Below are 27,242 nucleotides of genomic sequence, written 5' to 3'. Positions count from 1 at the left end.
GCTTTTTTCAAGCCCAGCTATTAACTTTATAATTGTTGTCCTGAATTCCATCTCTGACATTTTACTTATATCCACATCAATTAGATCTGTGGTAGAGAGTATTATCTCTGGATCTTTCTTTTGTTTTGAATTCTTTCTTCTAGTCATTTTGCCTAAAGACATATGGATGAACAGATGAAAAAAAAATACAAATATCAACCCCAACTCAAGGGAAATACACACTAGCTAATTCTGAAGTATCAGAAACCAAAAAAAAAAAAAAAAAGCAGGGGTTGGGGGGAAGAGAGAATAAAATCTCCCAGGTGGACAAAACAAGGTGATCCACTTGGTCCCAGGTGTATTTTGGTCTGTGTTAGAAGACACTAAATCCCAAAATTGTAAAGAAGGCAAAACTATACATATACAAAAATAAAATTGAATACAGTGAGAGGAAACCAAAAATGAAGAATATGTCTAGGAAATGTAAATGTAAAAAACGAAAGTTAAAAAAAGACTTAAAAATAAAGAGTTGATAAAATAAAAAACTCGTTGAAAAGGGAAAATTTTAAACTGAAATATAAAAGAATCATGAGAAACAACCTCGAATTCTATGTACTATTTTCCCTTAGAGCTGCACGTTTGCAGTGCTGTGTGTTCTCTAAGCTTGGTGTTCCTTGTTCTTTCAGCTAGTCCTGGAGCAGGGGCCTGCTGCACTGAGTCTCAGGTGTCTTTGTCTTGGCTGAGTTGCACCAACCCTTGCCAGGGGGCGGGCTCAATATAAGGTTTTTCTATGTCTCTTTTGTTCCCTGAAGGCTTTCTAGGCCTCTTTAGAAGATGAGAGTAAAAATGGCTGTGCCCCAATCTCCAGCCCCCAAGCTGAAAGACTGGTCCCCTTTCTTCAGTAAACCCTCAGGGATAAGCAGTTTTCACTGTGTGTGCCACACTGCAGACTCCTGGGGGAAGGTGGAGGTTCATGCATTTCTGTCATTTCCAGAACACCCTCCCCCCAGTAGAAGGGTCACCTGGTCATGCGTGTACCTGTACCACCCCTACTGGAGAAAGGTAGGGGGTCATGAGCCTCTGTCTTTGCAGGGACCCTGCAAGGACAGCATTCACCTAGTAGTGCCAGTGCCCCCATTGCCCGTCCCGGGGGAAGGCAGAGGGCCATGGCTTTAACTGACCTTTGCAAGGCTCCTCCCCACTCCACTGAGAGGTGTCACCAGAGCCTGCAGGGTTCACGGTTTATGGTAAACCAAGCTGAGAGCTTCTTCCTGGGCTCACAGACAGTAACCAGGTTCCCCGCTCCAATGCTGGGGAACTCTGCTGGCTCAGGGACCCCGCATGCTCTCTGTGACCCCAGGGATCTTGAGACTACACTGTTCCACCTAGGATTCTGTCCTACTTCACCAAAGAGCATCTTTCTGGCAGGGATGTCTCTCACTGGAGCGGATTTTTAAAGGTTCAGATTTTGTGCTCTGGGGCTATATCACTTTCTGGTAGCCGGCTTACAGAGGCTCCCTCCCCTCCCCATATCCTCCGATATGTCCCCTTCATTTCACTTCTCCACACTCCTACCCTGCAAAAGGTGGTCACTTTTCTATTTATAGAATTCCAGCAATTCTTTTGTTGTATCTCAGGTTGAATTCATAGGTGTTCAGAGTGATTTCATAGTTATCTAGCTAAATTCAGAGGACCAGATGAAATAGGTCCCCTACTCTTCCACCAAATTGCGTCTCTTCCATGATTATTTTTTCTACATTCTGATTTTATTCTGTTTCTTTTTTAATTTAGTTAGTTAACATATAGTGCATTATTGATTTCTGGAATAGAATTCAGTAATTCATCACTTACATACAATCCCCAGTGCTCATCACAAGTGTTTTCTTTTTACAGATTTTTAAAAGATTTTTAAAGATTTTTTAAAAATGTTTTTCTTTTTAAAGATAGAGTGTGAGGTAGAGCAGGTGCAGGGGCAGAGGGAGAGAAGGAGACTCCCCACTGAGCAGGGAGCTCATTGTGGGGTTTGATCCCAGGACCATGGATTCATGACCTGAGTTGAAGGCAGACACTTAACTGACTGAGCTGCCCTCAACAAGTGCCTTCTTTATTACCCATCATCCATCTGGCCCATCCACCACCCACCTCCCTCCATCAACCCTCAGTTTGTTCTCTATTGTTAAGAGTCACTTATAGCTTGTTTCCCTCTCCCCTTGTATTCTTTTCCCATATCCCATATGTTCATCTGTTTTCTTTCTTAAATTCCACATATGAGTGAGACCATATGGTATTTTTCTTTCTCTGACTTATTTCATGTGGCATAATACACTCTAGTCCATCTACATCACTGCAAATGGCAAGAGTTCATTCTTTCTGATGGCTAGTAGTCCATATATATATATATATATATATATATATATATATATATCACCTCTTCTATATCCATTCATCAGTTGTTGGACATGTGGGCTCTCTCCATAGTTTGGCTATTGTTGATAATGTTGCTATAAACATTGGGGTGCATGTACCACCTTAGAATCTGTATTTTTGTATCTTTTTGGTAAATACCTAAGAGTGCGATTGCTGAATTGTAGGGAGTTCTATTTTTAACTTTTTGAGGAACCTCCAAACTGTTCCCCAGCGTGGCTACACCAGTTTTCATTCCCACCAACAGTGCAAGAGGGTTCCCCTTTCTCCATAGCCTCACCAACACCCGTTTTTTCTTTGTTGTTAATTTTAGCCATTCTGATAAGTGAGGTGATAACACACTGTAGTTTTGATTTTTATTTCCCTGATGATGAGTGATGTTGAGCATTTTTTCATGTGTCTGTTAGCCATTTGTATGTCTTCTTTGGAGAAGTGTCTATTCATGTCTTCCACATATTTCTTAACCAGATTATTTGTTTTGGGGGGTGTTAAGTTTGATAAATTCTTTATAGACTTTGGTATTAACCCTTATCTGATATGTCGTTTGCAAATATCTTCTCCCATTCCATGGGCTGCCTTTTAGTTTTATTGTCTCCTTCACTGTGCAGAAGCTTTTTATTTTGATGAAGTCCCAATTGTTTATTTTTGCTTTTGTTTCCCTTGCCTCTGGTAACGTGTCTAGTAAGAACTTGCTGCAGCTGAGGTCAAAGAGGTTTCTGTCTGTGTTTTCCTCTAGGATTTGGATGGTTTCCTGTCTCACATTTAGGTCTTTTGAATTTATTTTTTGTGTATGGTCTACGAAAGTGGTCCAGTTTCATTTTGTGCATGTGGCTGTCCAGTTTTCCCAACACCATTTGTTGAGGGGACTGTCTTTTTTTCCATTGGATGTTCTTTCCTGCTCTCTTGAAGATTAGTTGACTATATAGTCGTGGATCCATTTCTGGGTTCTCTATTCTGTTCCATTGATCTATGTGTCTGGTTTTTTTTTTTGCCAGTACCATACTGTCTTGATGACTACAGCTTTGTAATGTTAAATGCTGACATTTTTAAGGGTAAAATTTTCCTCAGTATAATGTGTGAGTATTGGGGAAATATGGTAGCTGATAATTGATAAATTGGGTGATACAGACATTTACTATTTTATTATCTCTATGATTAAAATTTTTTATAATAAAAAGTTTCAGTACATGAAGTAATACTGAGGACCATTTTTGCTCCTTATACTAAATGGTAAAAAATTGATCACCATGTTTGGGCACAAGCTTTCTCTCCAAGGAAATATTAAATATATTTTTCAGCTCTTTTTCTACTTCTTCCTCATTCAGTATTTTAAACTCTATCAAATCCATATTGTCCTTAAAATTGAATTTCCTATAGGTAAGGGTGCAGCCCACTAAACAGTGAACCCCTTCAGAGGTCTGCAAGGAACAGAATGACTTGTTTGTAAACACAGATGTTGGAGACATCTGAAGGTATGTATTCACAGACTCAAAATCTTCAATTGTTCGAGGTTCAAGAGTAAAGGAGTATATTTTTCGGTATTTATTCTTTTCTAGGAGATCAGAATTAAGAAACTCTTGGTTTGGAATGTACTGGTCTCTTCTGATTTGGTCCAAGTACCAGATTCCTTTGTCTTCTGTCAAGTGGAAGATGCAAGGCACCTGAGGCTGATCCTTCCCAGAAATTAACTCCAGAGGCTGCCACATCTGGTAAGAGCGTCCAAACCCAGCATCTACTATGTAATTCCTGCCATCAGTAGTCACTTTCAGCAGAAGGTGAATCATAGCCTTGCTATATTTGCTGGCTGGAGTACTGTAAACATACCCTCCTAACATTGTGGTCTCAAAACCGATTGTGGTCAGAGCCCAGTACAGAAGATGATTGACCTGGAGACACCACCCACCACGGTTCTTCCTTACAACTTGATCAAAAATGGGCTCCAAGCCCAATTCCATGGCTTCCCCACAATGGATGTCAAGGTTCTCAAAGGGAATGGTTCGGATTTGGTGCTGAAGAATATCAGTTAATGTTTCCAAGTCCAATTTCTTCCTAGAGTTCTTATAACCGATTCTTTCAAAATATGCTTCGATGTCCATGATCCCCTAAGGGAAGTACAACAAAACAGAAATAAATACATTACTTTTGCACTGGATTTCTTTGATTAGCTTAATTATAACTAACGTATTTTAAAAATGTAAATGCAATCAGTGGTTATAAATATCCATAATCATAAGTCTTTTTTTTAGTGCTTTTATTGTATAAATTACTTCTGTACATATAAACTCACTTAGTAGACTTAGTAACCCCGTAGGAAAACTATTATCCCTTCTTTCATGTTTTAACCATGAGAAATTGGAAATCCATCAAAAGTGAGGAGTGAAATTATAAAAACAGTTTACATGTGGTTTTCCTCATGACGAACAAAACAAGGTTCAAATTGGTATCAAAATAGGGTTTAAAAATAGTTCCTAATACAAACAGGAGAAAGAGTCTATATAAAGTCTATAAAGAGTCTATAGATTTCATGGTACCTGATCCACTCAGTTTCCCCTTTAGATAAAATTATTTGGTCAAAGTTTCCCACTCAAAGATTATATTCATTTTTGTATTGATTTATTAATTCATTCAATATATTCAATATATTTTCTGAATACCTACTATGTATTTGCTCCTGATCTGCTGCTTGCTTGCCCTCAGAAATCTTACATTTTAGTGGGAGTTGGATGACATAGATAATAAATTGGATAAACCAATAAAACATTCAATTTCTTAGATTCTGATAAGTGCCCTGTGGAAAACTAAAGCAAAGAAAGAACACGTTATGCACTGAGAAAACTAATTTTGAATAAAGTGATCAAAGAAATCACCATTGTGACCTTAAAGATGTGAAAGAATGAGCCATGTCCACATGCATGGGGAATACCATTCAGGCAGAAGAAACAAAGCAAAAAAAGTCTCAAAGTAGAACCTGCTTAGAATTCTCAAAGAACATGTAGGAGGCCAGGGCGATTGAAGCAGAGTGAGTGGAAGGGAATGTGAACTGAGATGAGATCAAACAATTAACATAGGCTTAAAAATCAGTGGGGGAACGTTGCAGTTTAGGCAAAGTGTACCATAATCAATTTGATATTTCTGGCTATTATATGAAGAATAAGCTGTATGTATTCAGCTAAATAAATAGACATGTGACCCATGTGGACCCATTAAAAATATGTAGGTTCTAGGACCAGTACTTTGCTCATGAATGGTATGTTATCCAAGTCAAGTCAATGAGACTCTATTGAAGGAATATTTCAGAAACCTAAGCAGATATGTTCTGCTGCAGGGCTAAGAATTGGTAGGGTATTTTCTCAAAGCTACTGGGAGAACTTGCTGAAAAATAATATCAACAAAAATTTATGGGGTTGAGGAGTGAAAAGCAGGAGAAAAGAAGATGAGAAAAGACCTGAATCAAATCTTAAATTATCTCTTGACCTTCTGTTAAAGTGAGGTAGCAAAAAAAAAAAATCCTTATTTTGCTAAATCCCATGTAGAAAAGGTTTCTGTCCCTTGCTGGTGAAAAGTCCTAATCCCATGTAGATGCTAATTGTAACAGTAGTGCATTACCTTTGTTAATATGACATGGCCTGAGGTGACATGATACAAAAGGCCCTGTCCCCTAGGCCAGTGGTGATAAGCTATGTGTTTCTATTGTCCTTATTCTCATTTCTTTTGTATTCTATTTTTCTTTCTTGATCAGCTCTTCTCATTTTGCTAGGGTTTTAACTTTCTCTATTTTTAACTTCTGCAACATTATTTTCTCTAAATCTATTAAGTTTATTTCATCTCTTCTCGTCTTATTTGCATTGATATCCTTTACCAACATGTACACAACTCTAAAACTACCACTCAGACACGGAGAAACAATTGTAATTGAGCCAGGCCATCCAAAACCCTCTCTTATTCTATATCCAGAAGCACTGTTGAATAAGTAAGGAGGACTGGTGATATGGAACAAAAGAAATATGGCTTAGACATGCTTGACCTTTAAAAAAAAATTTAGTCAACAGTCTTTTCCCTTTTCAATTAAGTTAACATATAGTGTATTATTAGTTTCAGGGGTAGAATTTAGTGATTCATTACTTACATATAACACCCAGTGCTCATGACATTAACTGTCCACCTTAATGCCCATTACCCAAATATCCCACCCCGCCACCTCCCTTCCAGCAACCCTCGGTTTCTTTCCTATAGCTAAGACTTTTATGGTTTGCCTCCCTCTCTGTTTTTATCTTACTTTGTTTTTCCTTCCCTTCCCCTATGTTCATCTGTTTTGTTTCTTAAATTCCTATGAGTAAAATCATATGGTATTTGTCTTTTCTGACTGACTTATTTTGCTTAGCATAATATCTGGTTACAACCACGTCATTGTAAGTGGCAAGATTTCCTTCTTTTTGATGGCTGAGTAACATTCCATTATATATATATATAATCACATCTTTATCAATTCATCATCCATAGACATCTGGGTTCTTTCCATATTTGGCTATTATGGACATTGCTGCTATAAACATTGAAATGCACGTGTCTCTCAGAATCACTACGTTTGTATCCTTTGGTTAAATACCTAGTGGTGCAATTCCTGGGTCATAGGGTAGGTTTATTTCTAACTTTTCGAAGAACCTCCATATTGTTTTCCAGAGTGGCTACACCAGTTTGCATTCCAAACAACAGTGTAGGAGGGTTCCCCTTCCTCCGCATCTTTGTCGACATCTGTTGTTTCCTGACTTGTTAATTTTAGCTATTCTGACTCATGTGAGGTGGTATCTCATTGTTTTGATTTGTATTTCCTTGATACTGAGTGACATTGAGCATTTTTTCATGTGTCTGTTGGCCCTTTGCATGTCTTCTGTGGGGAAATGTCTGTTCATGTCTTCTGTCCATTTCTTGACTAGATTATTTGTTTTTTTCGGTGTTGAGCAAGCTATAAATTCTTTATAGATTTTGGATACTAGCCCTTTATCTGATATGTCATTAACAAATATCTTCTCCCATTCTGCGGGTTGCCTTTTAGTTTTGTTGACTGTTTCCTTTGCTGTGCAAAAGCTTTGTATTCTGATGAAGTCCCGATAGTTCATTTTTGCTTTTGTTTCCCTTGCCTTTGAAGACGTATCTAGCAAGAATTTACTGGCAATGAGGTCGAAGAGGTTGATGCTTGTGTTCTCCACTAGGATTTTGATGGTTTACTGTCTCACATTTAGGTATTTCATCCATTTTGAATATATTTTTGTGTATGGTGTAAGAAAATGGCTCAGTTTCATTCTTCTACATGTGGCTGTCCAGTTTTCCCAACAGCATTTGTTGAAGAGACTGTTTTTTTCCCCCCACTAGCTATTCTTTCCTGCTTTGTTGAAGATTAGTTGCCCAGAGTTGAGGGTCCATTTCTGGATTCTCTATTCTGTCCCATTGATCTATGTGACTGTTTTTATGGCATACTGTCTTGATGGTTACAGCTTTGTAATTCAGCTTGAAGTCCAGAATTGTGATGCCACCAGCTTTGGTTTTCATTTTCTTTCTTCCTTCCTTCCTTTTTCTTTCTCTCTCTCTCTCTCTCTCTTTCTTTCAAGATTTTGCTTATTTATTTGACAGAAAGAGAGTATGAGCAGGGGGAGCAGCAGAGGGAGGGGGAGAAGCAGGCTCCCCGTTGAACAGGGAGCATGATGTGGGCTTGATCCCAAGGCCCTGGGAACATAACCTGAGCCAAAGGCAGATGCTTAATGAACTAAGCCACCCAGGCACCCCTGGTTTTCTTTTTCAACATTCCTTTAGCTATTCAGGGTCTTTCCTGGTTCCATACAAATTTTAGCGTTGTTTGTTCCAGCTCTGAAAATGCTGGTGGTATTTTGATAAGGATTGTTTTAAATGAGTAGATTGCCTTTATTTATATATTTGGCTGTTCCCATAAGGGGAATAAACACTAACAGTTGTTAGATCTTCTTGTTGGATATACCCCTCTATTATGATGTAGTGTCCTGTTCATCTATTACTACAGTCTTTGGTTTAAAATCTAGTTCGTCTGATATAAGGATGGCTACTCCAGCTTTCTTTTGATGTAAATTAGCAGGATATATGGTTCTCCACTCCTTCACTTTCAATCTGGAGGTGTATTTGGGTCTAAAATGAATCTTTTGTAAGTAACATATCAATGGTTCCTTTTTTAAAAAATCCATCTGATACCCTATATCTTTTTTATTTTTTCTATTTTTATTTTTTGGAGCATTTAGTCCATTTACATTTCTCCCAGAAATGGATGCATTCCTAGAGACGGATAAACTACCAAAACTGAACCAGGAAGAAATAGAAAACCTGAACAGACACATAATCAGTAAGGAAATTGAAGCAGTAATCAAAAATCTCCCAACAAACAAGAGCCCAGGGCCAGATGGCTTCCCAGGGGAATTCTACCAAACATTTAAAGAAGAACTAATACATATTCTTCTGAAATTGTTCCAAAAAATAGAAATGGAAGGAAAACTTCCAAACTCATTTTATGAGGCCACCATTACCTTGATCCCAAAACCAAAGACCCCATCAAAAAGGGGAATTACAGACCAATATCCCTGATGAACATGGATGCAAAAATTCTCACCAAAATACTAGCCAATAGGATCCAACAGTACCTTAAAAGAATTAATCACCACAACCAAGTGGGATGTAGTCCTGGGATGCAAGGTCGGTTCAACATTTGCAAATCAATCAATGTGATACAATACATTAATAAAAAACAAGAATCGTATGATACTCTCAATAGATGCAGAAAAAGCATTTGACAAAGTACAGCATCCTTTCTTGATTAAAACTCTTCACAGTGTAGGGTTAGAGGGTACATACCTCAATATCATAAAAGCCATCTATGAAAAAGCCACAGCAAATATAATTCTCAACGGGGAAAAACTGAGAGCTTTTCCCCTAAGGTCAGGAACATGGCAAGGATGTCCACTATCACCACTGCTATTCAACATAGTATTAGAAGTCCTAGTCACAGCAATAAGACAACAAAAAGGCATCCAAATTGGCAAAGAAGGACTCAAACTCTCACTCTTTGCAGATGACATGATACTTTATGTGGAAAACCCAAAAGACTCCACCCCAAAACTGCTAGAACTCATACAGGAATTCAGTAAAGTGGCAGGATATAAAATCAATGCACAGAAATCAGTTGCATTTCTATACACCAACAACAAGACAGACGAAAGAGAAATTAAGGAGTTGATCCCATTTACAATTGTACCCAAAACCATAAGATACCTAGGAATACATCTAACCAAAGAGGCAAAGAATCTGTACTCAGAAAACTATAAAATACTCATGAAAGAAATTGAGGAAGATACAAAGAAGTGGAAAAACGTTCCATGCTCATGGATTGGAAAACCAATATTGTGAAGATGTCAATGCTACCTAGAGCAATCTACACATTTAATACAATCCCTATCAAAATACCATCCACTTTTTTCAAAGAAATGGAACAATTAATCCTCAAATTTGTATGGAAGCAGAAAAGACCCCGAATAGCCAGAGGAATGTTGAAAAAGAAAAGCAAAGCTGGTGGCATCACAATTCCGGACTTCAAGCTCTATTACAAAACTGTAATGAAGACAGTATGGTACTGGCACAAAAACAGACACATAAATCAAAGGAACAGAATAGAGAGCCCAGAAATGGACCCTCAACTCTAAGGTCAACTAATCGTTGACAAAGCGGGAAAGAATATCCAATAGAAAAAGTCCCTTCAAGAAATGGTATTGGGAAAATTGGACAGTCACATGCAGAAGAATGAAACTGGACCATTTCCTTACACCACACACAAAAATAGACTCAAAATGGACGAAAGACCTAAATGTGAGACCGGAATCCATCAAAATCCTAAAGCAGAACACAGGCAGCAACCTCTTCAACCTCAGCCACAGCAACTTCTTCCTAGAAACGTCGCCAAAGGCAAAGGAAGCAAGGGCAAAAGTGAACTATTGGGACTTCGTCAAGATAAAAAGGTTTTACACAGCAAAGGAAACAGTCAACAAAACCAAAAGACAACCGACAGAATGGGAGAAGATATTTGCAAATGACCTATCAGATAAAGGGCTAGTATCCAAAATCCATAAAGAACTTATCAAACTCAACACCCAAAGAACAAATAATCCAATCAAGAAATGGGCAGAAGACATGAACAGACATTTCTGCAAAGAAGACATCGAAATGGCCAATAGACACATGAAAAGTGCGCAACATCACTTGGCATCAGGGAAGTCCAAATCAAAACCTCAAAGAGATACCACCTCACACCAGTCAGAATGGCTAAAATTAACAAGTCAGGAAATGACAGATGTTGGCGGGGATGTGGAGAAAGGGGAACCGTCTTACACTGTTGGTGGGAATGCAAGCTGGTGTAGCCACTCCGGAAAATGGTATGGAGGTTCCTCAAAAAGTTGAAAATAGAGCTACCCTACGACCCACCAATTGCACTAGTGGGTATTTACCCCAGAGATCTAAATGTAGTGATCCGAAGGGGCACCTGCACCCCAATGTTTATAGCGGCAATGTACACAATAGCCAAACTATGAAAAGAGTCCAGATGTCCATCAACAAATGAATGGATAAAGAAGATGTGGTATCTATATACACACGGAACATTATGCAGCCATCAAAAAACGAGATCTTGTCATTTGCCAGAACGTGGATGGAACCAGAGGGTATTATGCTAAGTGAAATAAGTCAACCAGAGAAAGACAAGCATATGATCTCACTGATATGAGGAATTTGAGAAACAGGACAGAGGATCATAGGGAAAGAGAGGGAGAAATGAAACAAGACGGTGAGTTTCAAAACTCCAAATTTCAGGGACTCTCATGGCACAGACCCACACTGCTTCTCCTGGGGAAGGGGAGTCCCGCCCATTGTAGGTGGGGTCCTGCCAAGCTGCTTTTTGCAGGACCTGTCCCTGGAAAGCAATTGCATGACTGTGCAGTGGTTCACAGTTTATGGCAACACAGCAGAAAAAGCCATCATCTAGACTCCTTGTACTCAGCCAGCTTCCCCACTCCAATGCCTGGGAACTCTGCCACACTGAGGGACCACCTGTTCTTCTTGCAACCCTGCAGACTCTCAGACCATGCTGTCACACCTGGGATTCAGTCCCATTTCACCACCTGAGCACCTTTAAGCCAGGCATATCCCCCACTGTAGCAGACTTCTAAAAGTTCCGATTTTGCGTTCCACTCCTTATAATGCTTTGTGGCAGCCTCCTTAAACAGCTCCTTCCCCTCTGCCATATCCTCTGCTATATCACACTGGATTCAAGTCCCCTTATCTCCTACCTTCCAAACGGTGGTCACTTTTCTACTTGTAGACTTGCAGCATTTGTTTTCTCAGATCTCTGATTTATTTCTTGGATGCTCAGAATGATTTGATAACTATCTAGTTGTATTTGATGGACAAGACAAACTTGGGGTCCCCCTACTCCTCTGCCATATTAACTCCTCCCCTTTAGTCAATAATCTTAATCTACTGAGACTCAAATTGGAACCAATTTACACATCAAGGCTAACCCTTCCACAATGTGGCACAGCCTGAGATGGCATGGTATAAAAGGCCCTGGCTCTAAGTTTAATAGTCATAAGTATTTCTCTTCTTTCTCCTTACATAATTTCTTTCTCCTTATATAATTTTATTTCTCTTTTTTGATCCAGCTATCACTCTCATACTGCCATTGCTTCCAACTTTCTCTGTTCACAGTATCTGAACTATTGTTTCCTTTCAATTTATTAGATTCATTACACTTCCTCTCATCTCACCAACAGCTTTCCCAATATTTAGAGAAGCTATAATACTCTACTATTTAGTCACAGAAAGAACAACTGGTATTTAGCCAGATCCCCCCATATCCTCTCTGGCACTAACCCAGAATCTATAAATGTGTATGTAAAGAAAAAAGATGAAGGTTAATTGAAAAGGAATCAAGTGGTTTATAGCTGGACCATTTGATTCTTGGTTAAACTATTATTCCTCCTACTCGAATATTATTTTATATTTATTACGAATTGTCATAATTTGTTTTCAAGTGTTTTCCTTTTCCCTTTTCTCTCTATTCTTCCCTTTTTTAAAGATATAATTTTAAATTAGAATTTAGTAACTGCATGTCCATGAAAAAAAAAAAACAGTTTCTGTTAGGAGTTTTGATGTAAGCAGCATATTGTAACCAAAAAATACTTGAGTATTGTGTGTCTAAACATAAGAAATTGTGTATTACTAAAGTTGTGATTCAAGGTGAAATGCTGAAAGCATTTAGAAAGTAGTTGGAAGGGAAATAGTTCATTGAAAACACTAATAGCTTTGTATATTGATTTGTAGCATCTCTGTAAAGTGATATACCCCTCCAGTTCAAAGATAAATACAAAAGATTCAAAGAAGACAGAATGAACATACTTAGAGTGCTTACCGAGAACTCTCAGAAAAGTACTTAATATCTTACTAAGTAAATAAGAAGGAGGTTGATTTTTAATTTTAATTCAGAATACTTAGAAATGTCTTATTCCTGGCCCTAACTCTAGAAATAATGGAAAAGATAGTAAAACGTATAATGTGATTTCCCTTGAAAACAAAAAGGTAGTTTGGTGGACCACGAATTCTTTTTAAAATCCCTAAAATCACAAAACAGAAGAGAAAGGACTGAAGAGTAAAGTGAACATCTGAAATATATAGGAGAAACTGCAGAAAGTTTAACCACATGAGATGAGCAGCATGGATGGAGCTCTAGGCATGGAAATTGTGGAAGCCAGAGAAGGAGGCTCAGAAACAACCAACCAGATGATTGTTGCTATGAGATCAGCAAGGAGGGTTGAACCATGTTTTATGCCCCTCATTGCTACAAGATTTACCAAACACAGCAAATACCAGTATGTAATGGTAATATCTGGTCTTCCTTTTGGTGTAAAATAGAATTGGGAATATTGGCACACAAAAATAAGATAATGTTGTTTATGTATGGTGCCACCAGAAAGGAAGACTGGCCATCAAACTATCTTCTGTCCTATTCATTGCCCTTCATTTCCACTGAAAAGATTGAGGAGTCAAACCCCACCCCAACTAGTCACATTAGATTTAAGAAACAAGGGGGACACAGAGCTACACATGCATGAATATAATGAAAAAACAGAATGCAAATTTAGTATGAGGTTGGGCTTAAAAGAAAAGGACATAATATGTAAAATAAGCCCAAAAAAGGCAGCCAACTCAAGAAAAATATAAACTAACAATGGAAAGAAATTTTTCACACGTACTTGGAATGACAGGACATTTAAAATACATGACAAAAAGCCAAAAAATGAGCTGCTAAAATAATGCAGCATTATGGAACGGAAGATTTCAGGCCCTAGGAAACTAACTAAGAACAAAACCAAAGCTAATAAATAATTATAAACAGAAAAAGACAACATAGATACAGCATGATACAAATTACTTATGTAGAGGAACAATTTTATACTCACAATAACAGTTAATAAAAAGACAAAGCCATTAAACAGAGAAAAGCTAATAGAGAAAGCAGTCAAGGACAATTCAATATGAAGAAAATTGGTGATTCTGAAGAAAATTCAAAAAGCATAATGGAAAAAATATAGAGAGAGAACATTTTCCTGAAATAAAGCAAAAAGTTTGAATTTACAACACAAGAGAAACAAGATTTTGGGGAAGTCTGATTTTACATACTAACACTGGAATATATTCTGATTAAATTATTGAATATTAAAAATTTAACTAGTCAAGCATCAGACAGAGAAAACAAACAATTTATAAGGCAGAAAACATTACACTGGCATCAGAATACTGCACAAAAATATCCAAAGGTTCACCTTACTTCAATAATGGAATTATGCTTACAAAGTTTTGAATGAAAGTGTGACCCTCAAATATGATTCTGTTAGTGTTTCATTGAAGGCAAAATGAATATAAAGACAATCTGAAGCATGAAAAAACTTGACAAATGCAACAATGATGAGCTACCCTGACAAAATGTTACCTTTCCTTTGGTTAGTGAAGATGTAAATCAAAATGAAAAAAAAAAAAATAAGAGAAACCACAATAAAGGAGTGCTGGGCAGAATTGACTCCTTTTATTATAGAACAAAGAGTAGAAAAATTATGAGAATTATAGCCGAAGTATTTAAAAACATCTAAAAAAATGTGACTCAAATGAAACCTATTACTCCAGCACAGGTAAAGCGGGGGTAAAGAAGAGAGCAAGCATGTTTAGTGTACCTAGACAGGGCACACGGGATTGATGAGGATTCAGAACTAAGGCCAGTGTGGGGGAAATCGGTCTGTAAGCCACTCATACCACTTCAGATCTCTTTCACCATTTTGCTGTGCCCTGGTCTAGCTTTTATGTTCTTGCACTTAAGGACCTGCACCCTAGACTCTCTTTGGAGAACTCCTTGAGGGCTTCTTTGCCCCAAGGGGCTGCTTTGCCTTCCTATCCAGAAAGCTGCAAGTGCCAGGGAATTCACATCTGGCCAGGGCTGCTCTGGGTCAATGACTTACTGGTGGGATGTTTTGAAAGCCCAGCACTTTGCATTGTGTCTGGACAAATTTACAGTTTGCATCCAGGCTGAAATTTGTATTCTCCCAGGAATACTTACTTAATGTCACTTGCACATGTATCTTTTTCTCTCTCTCATTCTGGGAACCTGATTTAGGTCACACTGATGGTTGTTTCGGCAAGCTGTGTGAAGGAAAGGTAAGATACATGGGATGAGGCAAATTCCAGAGGGCCTTGAATATCAAATAAGAGACTTGTTTTTTTTCTGTAGATCAAACGGATGTTTGTTTTCTTGAATGGTTGATACTCAATAGTTGAATGGACTTATCCTTAAGTGACGTGTTACTTCAATTTATCCTTAAGTGACATATTACTTCAATTTATCCTTAAGTGACTTATCCTTAAGTGACACGTTACTTCAATTACAAATTACCTTTTTGAGGAGGGGAAAAGATGGTGGAGGAGTAGGGGTCCCTATTCCAACCATCCCCAAAATTGAGCTGGGTATCTACCAGACCACTCTGAACACCCAAGAAATCAGCCTGAGATGTAAGAAGATAGATATGGATCTCTACAAACAGAATATCGCAGGCAGTTAGTTTTGAGGTATGAAGTGGGGAGCCGTGAGTCTGCGGGCAGATATCGGAGGATAAATGGAAGGGGGAGGGAGCCGAGCCATTGGATCCTACACTGCCGGTGAGTGATAGACTCCCGTGCTGGGGAGGGAGCACAGACTCGCAGACCGGTAGCGATGGGGAAAGGACTTTAGGGCAGCCCCCCAGATGGAAACCCAAAGCGGTGGAGCCACGCGTGTGAACTGGGGGAGGCTGGCGGTTTTAGAAGCACAAAGGGCAGAGATGTGCCCTGACCTGGGGGCGAGGACTGGGAGCACTGCTGAGGGGGTGCACAACCCAGGATGCTGAGTTTATAGCAGCACAGACAGAAATGGACAGTGTGGCCTGGAGAGCTCACTGAAGAACAGACTGTGATTTCTATGCCCTGAGGGAGAGGGTTGGAGACGATCTCTTCTGCTCTGACTCTCAGAAGAGATGTGGAAAGCGACCAGGGAAAGCCGCCAGAGAACAGAAGCCCCCCAAAAATGGTTTTCACTAAGCCCGTCCCCCGCCACAGGGGGCAGGGCAACTCTGTCCAAACAGGGTTGCCTGAGTAACAGTGAAGCAGGTCCTTCCCCACAGAAGACAGGCTGGGAGAACAAGAGGCCAGCAACCCTAAGGTCCCTAGAAAACATGTGCACCTTGCTTGGATTGTGGTCAATAATTTGGACTCTATACATTCCCTCAACCACCCATCAACAGAATGACTAGGAGGAGGAACCCCCAAAATAAGAAAGACTCAGAGACTATGATTTATGCCACAGATTTATAAATGGATGCAGATATAACCAAGATGTCGGAGATGCAATTCAGGGTAGCAATTGTGAAGACAATAGCTAGAATGGAGAAATCAATTAATGGCAACATAGAGTCTCTAAGGGCAGAAATGAAAGCTGAATTGGCAGAACTTAAAAATGCTATCAAGGAGATCCAATCTAATTTAGATCATCTAACACCTAGGGTAAGTGAAGAAGAAGAACTAATTAGTGATCTAGAAGACCAATTAATAGACAAGAAGGGAAAAGAGGAGGCCAGGGAAAAACAACTCAGAATCCATGAAAATAGAATCAGAAATAAGTGACACCATGAAATGTTCCAATGTCAGAATTATTGGAATCCCTGAGGGAGTGGAGAGAGAGAGGACTAGAAGATATATTTGAGCAAATCGTAGCTGAGAACTTCCCTAATCTGGGGAATGAAACAAACAGTCGTATCCTAGAGGCAGAGAGGACCCCTCCCAAGATCAAGAAAAACAGGCCAATGCCTGGCATGTAATAGTAAAACTCACAAATCTTAGAACCAAGGAAACCAGCTTAACGGCAGTTAGGAGGAAGAGATTCCTTACATACAGAGGGAGGAACATCAGAATAATGTCAGACCTATTCACAGAGACCTGGAAAGCCAGAAAAGGCTGGCAAGACATATTCAGGGTACTAAACGAGAAGAACATGCAGCCAAGAATACTTTATCCGGCAAGGCTGTCATTTAGAATGGATGGAGAGATGCAGAGCTTCCAAGACCAGCAGAAACTGAAAGAATATGTGACCACTAAGCCGACCTGCAGGATATATTAAGGGGGGTTCTGTAAAAGGAGAAAGACCCCAAAAGTGATATAGAACAGAAATTTACAGAAACGATCTATAAAAACGAGTTCTTCACAGGCAATATGATGACAATAAATTCATATCTTTCAATAATCACTCACAAAGTGAATGGCCTAAATGCTCCCATAAAATGGCACAGGGTTGCAGATTGCATAAAAAGACAGGACCCATCTATATGCTGTCTAAAAGAGACTCATTTTGAACCTAAAGATACATCCAGACTGAAAGTGAAGAGATGGAGATCCATCTTCCATGCCAACGGACCTCAAAAGAAAGCTGGGGTAGCAATTCTTATATCAGACAAATTAGATTTTAAGCTAAAGACTATAGTTAGAGACACAGAAGGACACTGTATCATTCTTAAAGGCTCTATCCAACAAGAAGACCCAGCAATTGTAAATATCTACACCCCCAACATGGGAGCAGCCATCTACATAAGCCAACTGTTTACCAAAATAGTCATATTGATAACAATACATTAATTGTAGGAGACCTCAATACTCCACTCTCAGCAATAGACAGATCACTGAAGCAGAAAATCAACAAAGAAACAAGAGCTTTGAATGACACACTAGACCAGATGGGCCTCATAGATACATACAGAACATTCCACCCTGAAACAACAGAATACTCATTCTTCTCGAGCACACATGGAACGTTCTCCAGAATAGACCACATACTGGGTCAAAAATCAGGTCTCAACTGACACTAAAAGTTTGAGATATTCCCTGCATATTCTCAGACCACAATGCTTTAAAACTGGAACTCAATCACAAGAAAAAATTTGGCAGAAATTCAAACACTTGAAGGCTAAAGACCACTCTGTTCAAGAATGTTTGGGTCAACAAGGAAATCAAAGAAGAACTCAAAAAATTCCTGGAAACCAATGAGAACGAAAACATCAGTCCAAAACCTATGGGATACTGCAAAGGTAGTCCTAAGGGGGAAATACACAGCCATTCAAGCCTCACTCAAAAAGACAGAAAAATCCCAAATTCTCCAGCTAACTCTACACCTTAAAGAACTAGAGAAAAAGCAACAAACGATGCCTAAACCATGCATTAGAAGAGAAATAATTAAGATTAGAGCAGAGATCAATAAATTAGAAACCAGAAACACAGTAGATCAGATCAATGAAACTAGAAGCTGGTCCTTTGAAAGAATTAAGATCGATAAACCACTGGCTAGACTTATCCAAAAGAAAAGAAAAAGGACCCAAATTAATAAAATTATGAATGAAAGGGGAGAGATCACGACTAACACCAAGGAAATAGGAACAATTATTAGAAATTATTATCAACAACTCTATGCGAATAAACTTAGCAACCTGGATGAGATGGATGCCTTCCTGGAAACCTATAAACTTCCAAGCTTAAACAGGAAGAAATTGACAACCTGAATAGGCCAATAACCAGTAACGAGATTGAAGCAGTGATCAAGTATCTCCCCAAAAACAAGAGTCCAGGGCCTGATGGATTCCCTGGGGAATTCTACCAAACATTCAAAGAAAAAATAATACCTATTCTCCTGAAGTTGTTTCAAAAAATAGAAACAGAAGGAAAGCTTCCAGACTCATTCTATGAGGCTAGCATTACCTTAATCCCCAAACCAGGCAAAGACTACATCAAAAAGCAGAATTTCAGACCAATATGCCTGATGAATATGGATTCCAAAATGCTCAACAAAATCCTAGCTATTAGGATCCAACAATACATTAAAAGGATCATTCATCACAACCAAGTAGGATTTATCCCTGGGATGCAAGAGTGGTTCAACATTCACAAATCAATCAACGTGACAGAACACATTAATAACAGGAGAGAGAAGAACCATATGGTCCTCCCAATTGACGCAGAAAAAGCATTTGACAAAATACAGCATCCTTTCCTGATTAAAACTCTTCAGAGTATAGGGATAGAGGGAACGTTCCTCAAGTTCATAAAATCCATCTATGAAAAACCCACAGTGAATGTCATCCTCAATATCATCCCTTTCCTAAGGGAAAGCTGAGAGCCTTTCCCTTGAGATCAGGAACATGTCCTGGATGCCCATTCTCACCACTATTGTTCAACATAGTGCTAGAAGTCGTAGCAACAGCAATCAGACAACAACAAGAAATAAAAGGTATTCAAATTGGCAAAGAAGAAGTCAAACTCTCTCTTTTCACAGATGACATGATACTTTATGTGGAAAACCCAAAAGACTCCACCCCCAAATTACTAGAACTCATACAGCAATTCATAATGTGGCAGGATACAAAATCAGTGCACAGAATCAGCTGCTTTCTTATACACTAACAGTGCAACTGTAGAAAAAGAAATTAGAGAAAAGATTCCATTTATAATAGCACCAAAACAATAAGATACCTCAGAATAAACCTAACCAAAGAGGTAAAGGATCTATACTCTAGAAACTACAGAACACTCATGCAAGAAATTGAAGAAGACACAAAAAGATGGAAAAACATTCCATGCTCATGGATAGGAAGAATAAACTCTGTTAAAATATCTATGCTACCCAGAGCAATCTAAAACTTCACTGCCATCCTGATCAAAATTCCAATGACATTTTGCAAAGTGCTGGAACAAACAGTCCTAAAATTTGTGTGTAATCAGAAAAGACCCCAAATCGTCAAGGAAATGTTGAAAAAGAAAAACAAAGCTGAGGGCATCACGTTGCCCAATTTCAAGCTATATTGCAAAGCAGTGATCATCAAGAAAGCATGGTCCTGGCACAAAAACAGACATACAGACCAATGGAACAGAATAGAGAGCCCATATACGGACCTTCAACTCTGTGGTCAAATAATCTTCGACAAAGCAGGAAAAAATATGCAATGGAAAAGACAGTCTCTTCAGTAAATGGTGCTGGGAAAATTGGACAGCTATACACAGAAGAATGAAACTCGACCATTCTCTAACACCATACACAAAGATAAACTCAAAATGGATGAAAGGCCTCAGTGTGAGACAGGAATCTATCAAAATCCTAGAGGAGAACATAGGCAGTAACCTCTTTGACATTGGCCACAGGAACTTCTTTCAGAATACATCTCCAAAGGCTAGTGAAACAAAAGCAAAAATGAACTTTTGGGACTTCATCAAGATAAAAAGCTTCTGCACAGCAAAGGAAAGAGTCAACAAAACAAAGAGGCAACCCACAGAATGGGAGAAGATTTTGCAAATGACACTACAGATAAAGGGCTGGTATCCAAGATCTATAAAGAACTTAACCAACTCAACACCAAAAAAACAAATAATCAAGTCAAAAAATGGGCAGAAGACATGAACAGACACTTCTCCAAAGAAGACAGACACATGAAAAAACGTTCATCATCATTAGCCATCAGGAAAATTCAAATCAAAACCACATTGAAATAACCACCTTATACCAGTTAGAATGGCAAATTTGACAAGGCAAGAAACAACAAATGTTGGAGAGGTTGTGGAGAAAGGGGAACCCTCTTACACTGTTGGTGGGAATGCAAGCTGGTACAGCCACTTTGGAAAACAGTGTGGAGGTGCCTCAAAAAATTAAAAATAGAGCTACCCTGTGACCCAGCAATTGCACTATTGGGTATTTACCCCAAAGACACAGATGTAGTGAAAAGAAGGGCCATATGCACCCCAATGTTCATAGCACCAATGTCTGCAAGAGTCAAACTGTGGAAAGAGCCAAGATGCCCTTCACCAGATGAATGGATAAAGAAGATGTGATCCATATATACAATGGAATATTACTCAGCCATCAGAAAGGATGAATACCCAACTTTTACATCCACATGGATGGGACTGGAGGAGATAATACTAAGTGAAATACCTGAAGCAGAGAAAATCAATTATCATATGGTTTCACTTATTTGTGGAACATAAGGAATAGCATGGAGGACATTAGGAGAAGGAAGGGAAGAATGAAAGGGGGGAAATCAGAGGGAGAGATGAACCATGAGAGACTATGGACTCTGGGAAACAAACAGGGTTTTAGAGGGGAGGGGGTGGGGGGATGGGTTAGCCCAGTGATGGGTATTAAGGAGGGCATGTACTGCACGGAGCACTTTGGTGTTATACAAAACCAATGAATCGTGGATCACCACATTAAAAACTAATAATGTATTGTATGGTGACTAACAAATTAAATTAAATTTAAAAAAAATTACCTTTTTGAACATACCCCTGGAGAATAAGTTGGTATACAGAACTTATTGTTTAGTTTCCAATCTCTAGAATCTTGTATCTTTCATACGCATCAATGATTTTCATTTTCTTTCTTTCTTTCTTTCTTTTTTTTTGGCTACAGAAACCCTTATTCTCTCCCCAAATGAAGTTATAAGCAAGAGCCTTAAAAATTTTTGAATAGATTGATCTGGAGATAGACCACATGGGGTTCTGCCCTCCCACTTCAAGACTATAAGCAGCATAAATAAATTATTTGACTGAGATAGAATCTTCTATACCTAATGCCTAGATTTCTGGCACTATTGAACTGAATTTAAAAGAGTGGTAGTGGATGATTTTTCTTTCTGTGTATGCTGCACCCCCCCCAATCCCCTTCATTCTCTTTTTTCCCCCTCTGTCCTAGTGAAGGCTATGGCATCCCACTGGATTGACACTACAATCCAGCCCTCCCTCCCAAAGGCAAATTACAGCTACTTGACTTTCTGGATGAAAAAATATGTTGCTAGGCTAGCTATCTCACAAGCCATTGGTCAATAAGCCTTAGTGTACTGAAAGCCTACATCTCAGCCTAAGCTCTAAGTTAATACCTATAGAGATCAGGCAGGTATCATGGCATCCATAGAGCAGGACCAGAAAGCCAATCTAAAATGAAACATCTGCTCAGCTAAAGATGGCAAAGGCCAAACAATATAAGTCTCCAGGGCAGATGTAGCTAGGAAATTGACAGTTAAAATTTTCTTTTGAGGGAAAGAGTGGCTAAAATGAGCTAAAATGAGGGCTGGCCCTGGGGAAGGACATATGCTGCCATCACATTCAAGGCTACAGGCAGCACGAGTATACTTTTGGGCTCAGGTGGAATCTCCAACTTCTACTGCCAGGATTTCTGGCATTACTAAATAGATTTTTTAAAAAGTGATATAAAATTCACATAACAAAATTAACTATTTTAAAGTGAACAATACAGTGTCATTTAGTACATTCACAATTTTATGAAACTACCACCTCAATCTAGTTCCAAAATATCTTATTGTCGTGAAATAAAATCTCATATCCAAATCAGTTAAGATGGCAGAGTTAAGATGGGGCCCTAAGTTTCTCTGGTCCAAATAAAGCTAGATAGTTATCAAATCTTTCTGAACATGTGTGAAATCAATCAAAGGTCTGAGAAAAGAAATGCTACAATTCTACAAATAGAAAAGTGACCACTTTTTGGAAGGTAGGAGGTGCAGAGACTTGAAAATGGGGTGATATATCAGAGGATGCTGGGGAAGGGAGGGAGCCTGCTTACAGAGGCTACCACAAAGTATTATAAGCAGCGGAGTACAAGATTAGAACTTTTAGAAGTCTCCAACAGTGGAGGATGTGCCTGGCCTAAGGGTGCTCAGGTGGCAAAGTAGGGCAGAATCCCAGGTGGCACGGTATTGTCTCAGGATCTCTGGGGTCACAGGAAGAATGGAGTGCCTAAAGTGTGGCAGAGATCCCAGGTATAGAAGCAAGGAAGCCAGCTGAGAACAGGCAGTATAGGCACCAGATTCTGCTCTGTGTTGCCATCAATTGCAAACCACTGCATGGTCATACAACCACTTTCCTGACAGGGATCCAGGAAAAGGTAGAAGCCTCACAAGACCTACGGCACCACCGCCCCCCCCCAAGTAGGAACAGCATGGGTCTACACCACAGGAGTCTAAAATTTGGAGTTTTAAAACTCAATTGCATGTCCAAGATAAAAATGCTTGGTCATAGGCCGGGTGAACAGAAAGAAACCAGAGAGATAAGACTGACTGCTTTTCTATGACAGCTCACTGAAAAGTAGGGGGCATGAACTTTCAGCTCCAGGGCTAGAGATTGGGGCGCCGCCATTTTAATCCTGCCAATTGGTGCTGAAAGCTTTCAGGGAGCCAAACAGCACTACGTAGTGGAACCAGAGCTGCTTACATTGATCCCAGCTCCCTGGTAAGGGAGGTGCATTTCCATAAGGGCAAGGGCACCTGACAATCACTGCAACAGGCCTCTCCCCCAGAAGACCAGCAAGAACATCTGGCTCACACCAAATTTACTGCTCATAGAGAGCTAAAAGCTTCAGCTCTTAGGGAAAACAGTATATAGCATCTGAAGTTTTTTTTTTTTTTTAATATTCTTAATCCTTTTAGTATTATTTTTTCAGTTATTTTCTTATTTTTCAATTCTTTTTAAAAATTTTATATATACATTATATACATTTTTTATTTTTTTGTTTCCTTTCATTGTATTTCATTTTTTTATGTTATCCATATTTTAATGATATTGAAAACAGGAATAAAGGGCTTTCATAATGTCTCACTGAATATTAACCACAGAGTCAGATCTAGAATGTATTTCTTTGCAAAAGTAAAATATTCTTTATATTTTTCTTAAATAAGAAATACACTTATAAATAGCCTATTCAATTTTGGTAATATTTGATTATAGTTTTTTAAAGTTTGCTAAGCTTATCCCTCAGTATCGTCCAATGTAGTTTTTAAAAAATTTTTTTATTGTTATGTTAATCACCGTACATTACATCATTAGTTTTTGATGTCGTGTTCCATGATTCATGTTTGTGCATAACACCCAGTGCTCCACGCAGAATGTGCCCTCTTTAATACCCATCACCAGGCTAACCCATCCCCCCACCCCCCTCTCCACTAGAACCCTCAGTTTGTTTTTCAGAGTTCATCGTCTCTCATGGTTCGTCTCCCCCTCCGATTTACTCCCCTTCATTCTTCCCCTCCTGCTATCTTCTCCTTCTTTTTTTTTTCTTAGCATATATTGCATTATTTGTTTCAGAGGTACAGATCTGTGATTCAACAGTCTTACACAATTCACAGTGCTCACCATAGCACATACCCTCCCCAAAGTCTATCACCCAGCCACCACATCCCTCCCACCCCACCGCCACTCCAGCAACCCTCAGTTTGTTTCCTGAGATTAAGAATTCCTCATATCAGTGAGGTCATATGATACATGTCTTTATCTCATTGACTTATTTCACTCAGCATAACACCCTCCAGTTCCATCCACGTCATTGCAAACGGCAAGATCTCATTCCTTTTGATGGCTGCATAATATTCTATTGTGTATATATACCAAATCTTCTTTATCTATTCATCTGTTGATGGACATCTTGGCTCTTTCCAGTTTGGCTATTGTGGACATTGCTGCTATAAACATTGGGATACACGTACCCCTTCGGATCTCTACATTTGTATCTTTGGGGTAAATACTCAGTAGTGCGATTGCTGGATCATATGGTAGCTCTATTTTCAACTGTTTGAGGAACCTCCATACTGTTTTCCAGAGTGGTTGCACCAGCTTGCATTCCCACCAACAGGGTGGGAGTGTTCCCCTTTCTCCACATCCCCGCCAACATCTATCGTTTCCTGACTTGTTAGTTTTAGCCATTCTGACTGGTGTGAGGTGGTATCTCATTGAGGTTTTGATTTGGATTTCCCTGATGCCGAGCGATGTTGAGCACTTTTTCATGTGTCCGTTGGACATTTGGATGTCTTCTTTGGAAAAATGTCTGTTCATGTCTTCTGCCCATTTCCTGATTGGATTATTTGTTCTTTGGGTGTTGAGTTTGATAAGTTCTTTACAGATTTTGGATACTAGCCCTTTATCTGATATGTCATTTGCAAATACTTTGTCCCACTGGTAATGTTAGTTGTCTTTTGGTTTTGTGGACTGTTTCTTTTGCTGTGCAAAAGCTTTTTATCTTGGTGAAATCCCAATAGTTCATTTTTGCCCTTGCTTCCCTTGCCTTTGGCAATGTTTCTAGGAAGAAGTTGCTGTGGCTGAGGTCGAAGAGGTTGCTGCCTGTGTTCTCCTTTAGGATTTTGATGGACTCCTGTCTCACATTGAGGTCTTTCAACCATTTTGAGTCTATTTTTGTGTGTGGTGCAAGGAAATGGTCCAGTTTCATTCTTCTGCATGTGACTGTCCAATTTTCCCAACACCATTTGTTGAAGAGACTGTCTTTTTGCCATTGGACATTCTTTCCTGCTTTGTCAAAGATGAGTTGACCATAGACTTGAGGGTCCATTTCTGGGCTCTCTATTCAGTTCCATTGATCGATGTGTCTGTTTTTGTGCCAGTACCATACTGTCTTGATGATGACAGTTTTGTAATAGAGCTGGAAGTCCAGAATTGTGATGCTGCCAGCTTTGCTTTTCTTTTTCAAAATTCCTCTGGCTATTCGGGGTCTTTTCTGGTTCCATACAAATTTTAGGATTACTTGTTTCATTTCTTTGAAAAAAGTGGATGGTATTTTGATGGGGATTGCATTGAATATGTAGATTGCTCTAGGTAGCATTGGCATCTTCACAATATTTGTTCTTCCAATCCATGAGCATGGAATGTTTTTCCATTTTCTGTGTCTTCTTCAATTTCTTTCATGAGTATTTTATAGTTTTCTGAGTACAGATCCTTTGCCTCTTTGGTTAAATGTATTCCTAGGTATCTTATGGTTTTGGGTGCAATTGTAAATGGGATCGACTCCTTGATTTGTCTCTCTTCTGTCTTGTTGTTGGTGTATAGGAATGCCACTGATTTCTGTGCATTGATTTTATATCCTGCTACTTTACTGAATTCCTGTATGAGTTCTAGCAGTTTTGGGGTGGAGTCTTTTGGGTTTTCCACATACAGTATCATATCATTTGCAAAGAGTGAGAGTTTGACTTCCTCTTTGCCGATTTGGATGCCTTTGATTTCTTTTTGTTGTCTGATTGCTGTGGCTGGGACTTCTAATACTATGTTGAATAGCAGTGGTGAGAGTGGACATCCCTGCCGCATTCCTGACCGTAGGGGAAAAGCCGAGCTTTTCCCCATTGAGAATGATATTCGCTGTAGGTTTTTCATAGATGGCTTTTATGATATTGAGGTATGTACCCTCTATCCCTATACTCTGAAGAGTTTTGATCAAGAAAGAATTTTTTGTATCCATGTTCATCAAGGATATTGGTCTGTAATTCTCCTTTTTGATGGAGTCTTTGTCTGGTTTGGTATCTAGGTAATGGTGGCCTCATAAAATGAGTTTGGAAGTTTTCCTTCCATTTCTATTTTTTGGAACAGTTTCAGGAGAATAGGTATTAATTCTTCTTTAAATGTTTGGTACAAATCCCCTGGGAAGCCATCTGGCCCTGAGCTTTTGTTTATTGGGAGATTTTTGATGACTACTTCAATTTCCTTAGTGGTTATAGGTCTCTTCAGGCTTTCTATTTCTTCCTGGTTCAGTTTTGGTAGTTGATACATCTCTAGGAATGCACCCATTTCTTCCAGGTTATCTAATTTGCTGGCATAGAGTTGCTCATAATATGTTCTTGTAATTTTTTGTATTTCTTTGGTGTTGGTTGTGATCTCTCCTCTTTCATTCATGATTCTGTTGATTTGGGTCATGTCTCTTTTCTTTTTGATCAGTCTGGCCAGGGGTTTATCAATCTTGTTAATTCTTTCAAAGAACCAGCGCCTAGTTTCGTTGATCTGTTCTACTGTTCTTTTGGTTTCTAGTTCATTGATTTCTGCTCTGATCTTTATTATTTCTCTTCTCCTGCCGGGTTTAGGCTTTATTTGCTGTTTTTTCTCCAGCTCCTTTAGGTGTAGGGTTAGGTTGTGTATTTGAGACCCTTCTTGTTTCTTGAGAAAGGCTTGTATTGCTATATACTTTCCTCTCAGGACTGCCTTTGCTGTATCCCAAAGATTTTGAACAGCTATGTTTTCATTTTCATTGGTTTCCATGAATTTTTTTAATTCTTCTTTAATTTCCTGGTCGATCCATTCATTCTTTAGTAGGATGCTCTTTAGCCTCCATGTATTTGAGTTCTTTCTGACTTTCCTCTGGTGATTGAGTTCTAGTTTCAAAGCAT

The 27,242-nt window shown here is 39.0% G+C and overlaps 1 protein-coding gene across 2 annotated transcripts in view; it reads right to left on the bottom strand.

Annotated features, from left to right (window-relative positions):
• Positions 1–2,745: 2,745 nt before the first annotated feature.
• The window catches only part of LOC148164822 (arylamine N-acetyltransferase 1), a 40,732-nt gene continuing 16,235 nt past the window's right edge, over positions 2,746–27,242 (bottom strand). The window contains exons 2-3 of one of the 2 annotated variants that reach the window (XM_028124082.2): positions 15,071–15,153; positions 2,746–4,505 (exon numbers count right to left, since the gene is read on the bottom strand). In XM_028124082.2, coding sequence (XP_027979883.2) covers positions 3,627–4,499 — 873 coding nt within the window. In that variant the 5' untranslated portion in view covers positions 4,500–4,505; positions 15,071–15,153 and the 3' untranslated portion in view covers positions 2,746–3,626. The remainder of the gene's footprint in view (positions 4,506–15,070; positions 15,154–27,242) is intronic. The other variant, XM_088021412.1, reaches the window with a different exon arrangement.

The sequence above is a fragment of the Eumetopias jubatus genome, unplaced genomic scaffold (assembly GCF_037043125.1).
Source record: "Eumetopias jubatus isolate StellerSeaLion01/CBP00866 unplaced genomic scaffold, mEumJub1_p1.0 scaffold_2, whole genome shotgun sequence".
Lineage (NCBI taxonomy): Eukaryota > Metazoa > Chordata > Mammalia > Carnivora > Otariidae > Eumetopias > Eumetopias jubatus.
The sequence above is the reverse complement of the archived record's forward strand: the minus strand, read 5'-3'. Positions and strand labels throughout refer to the sequence as shown.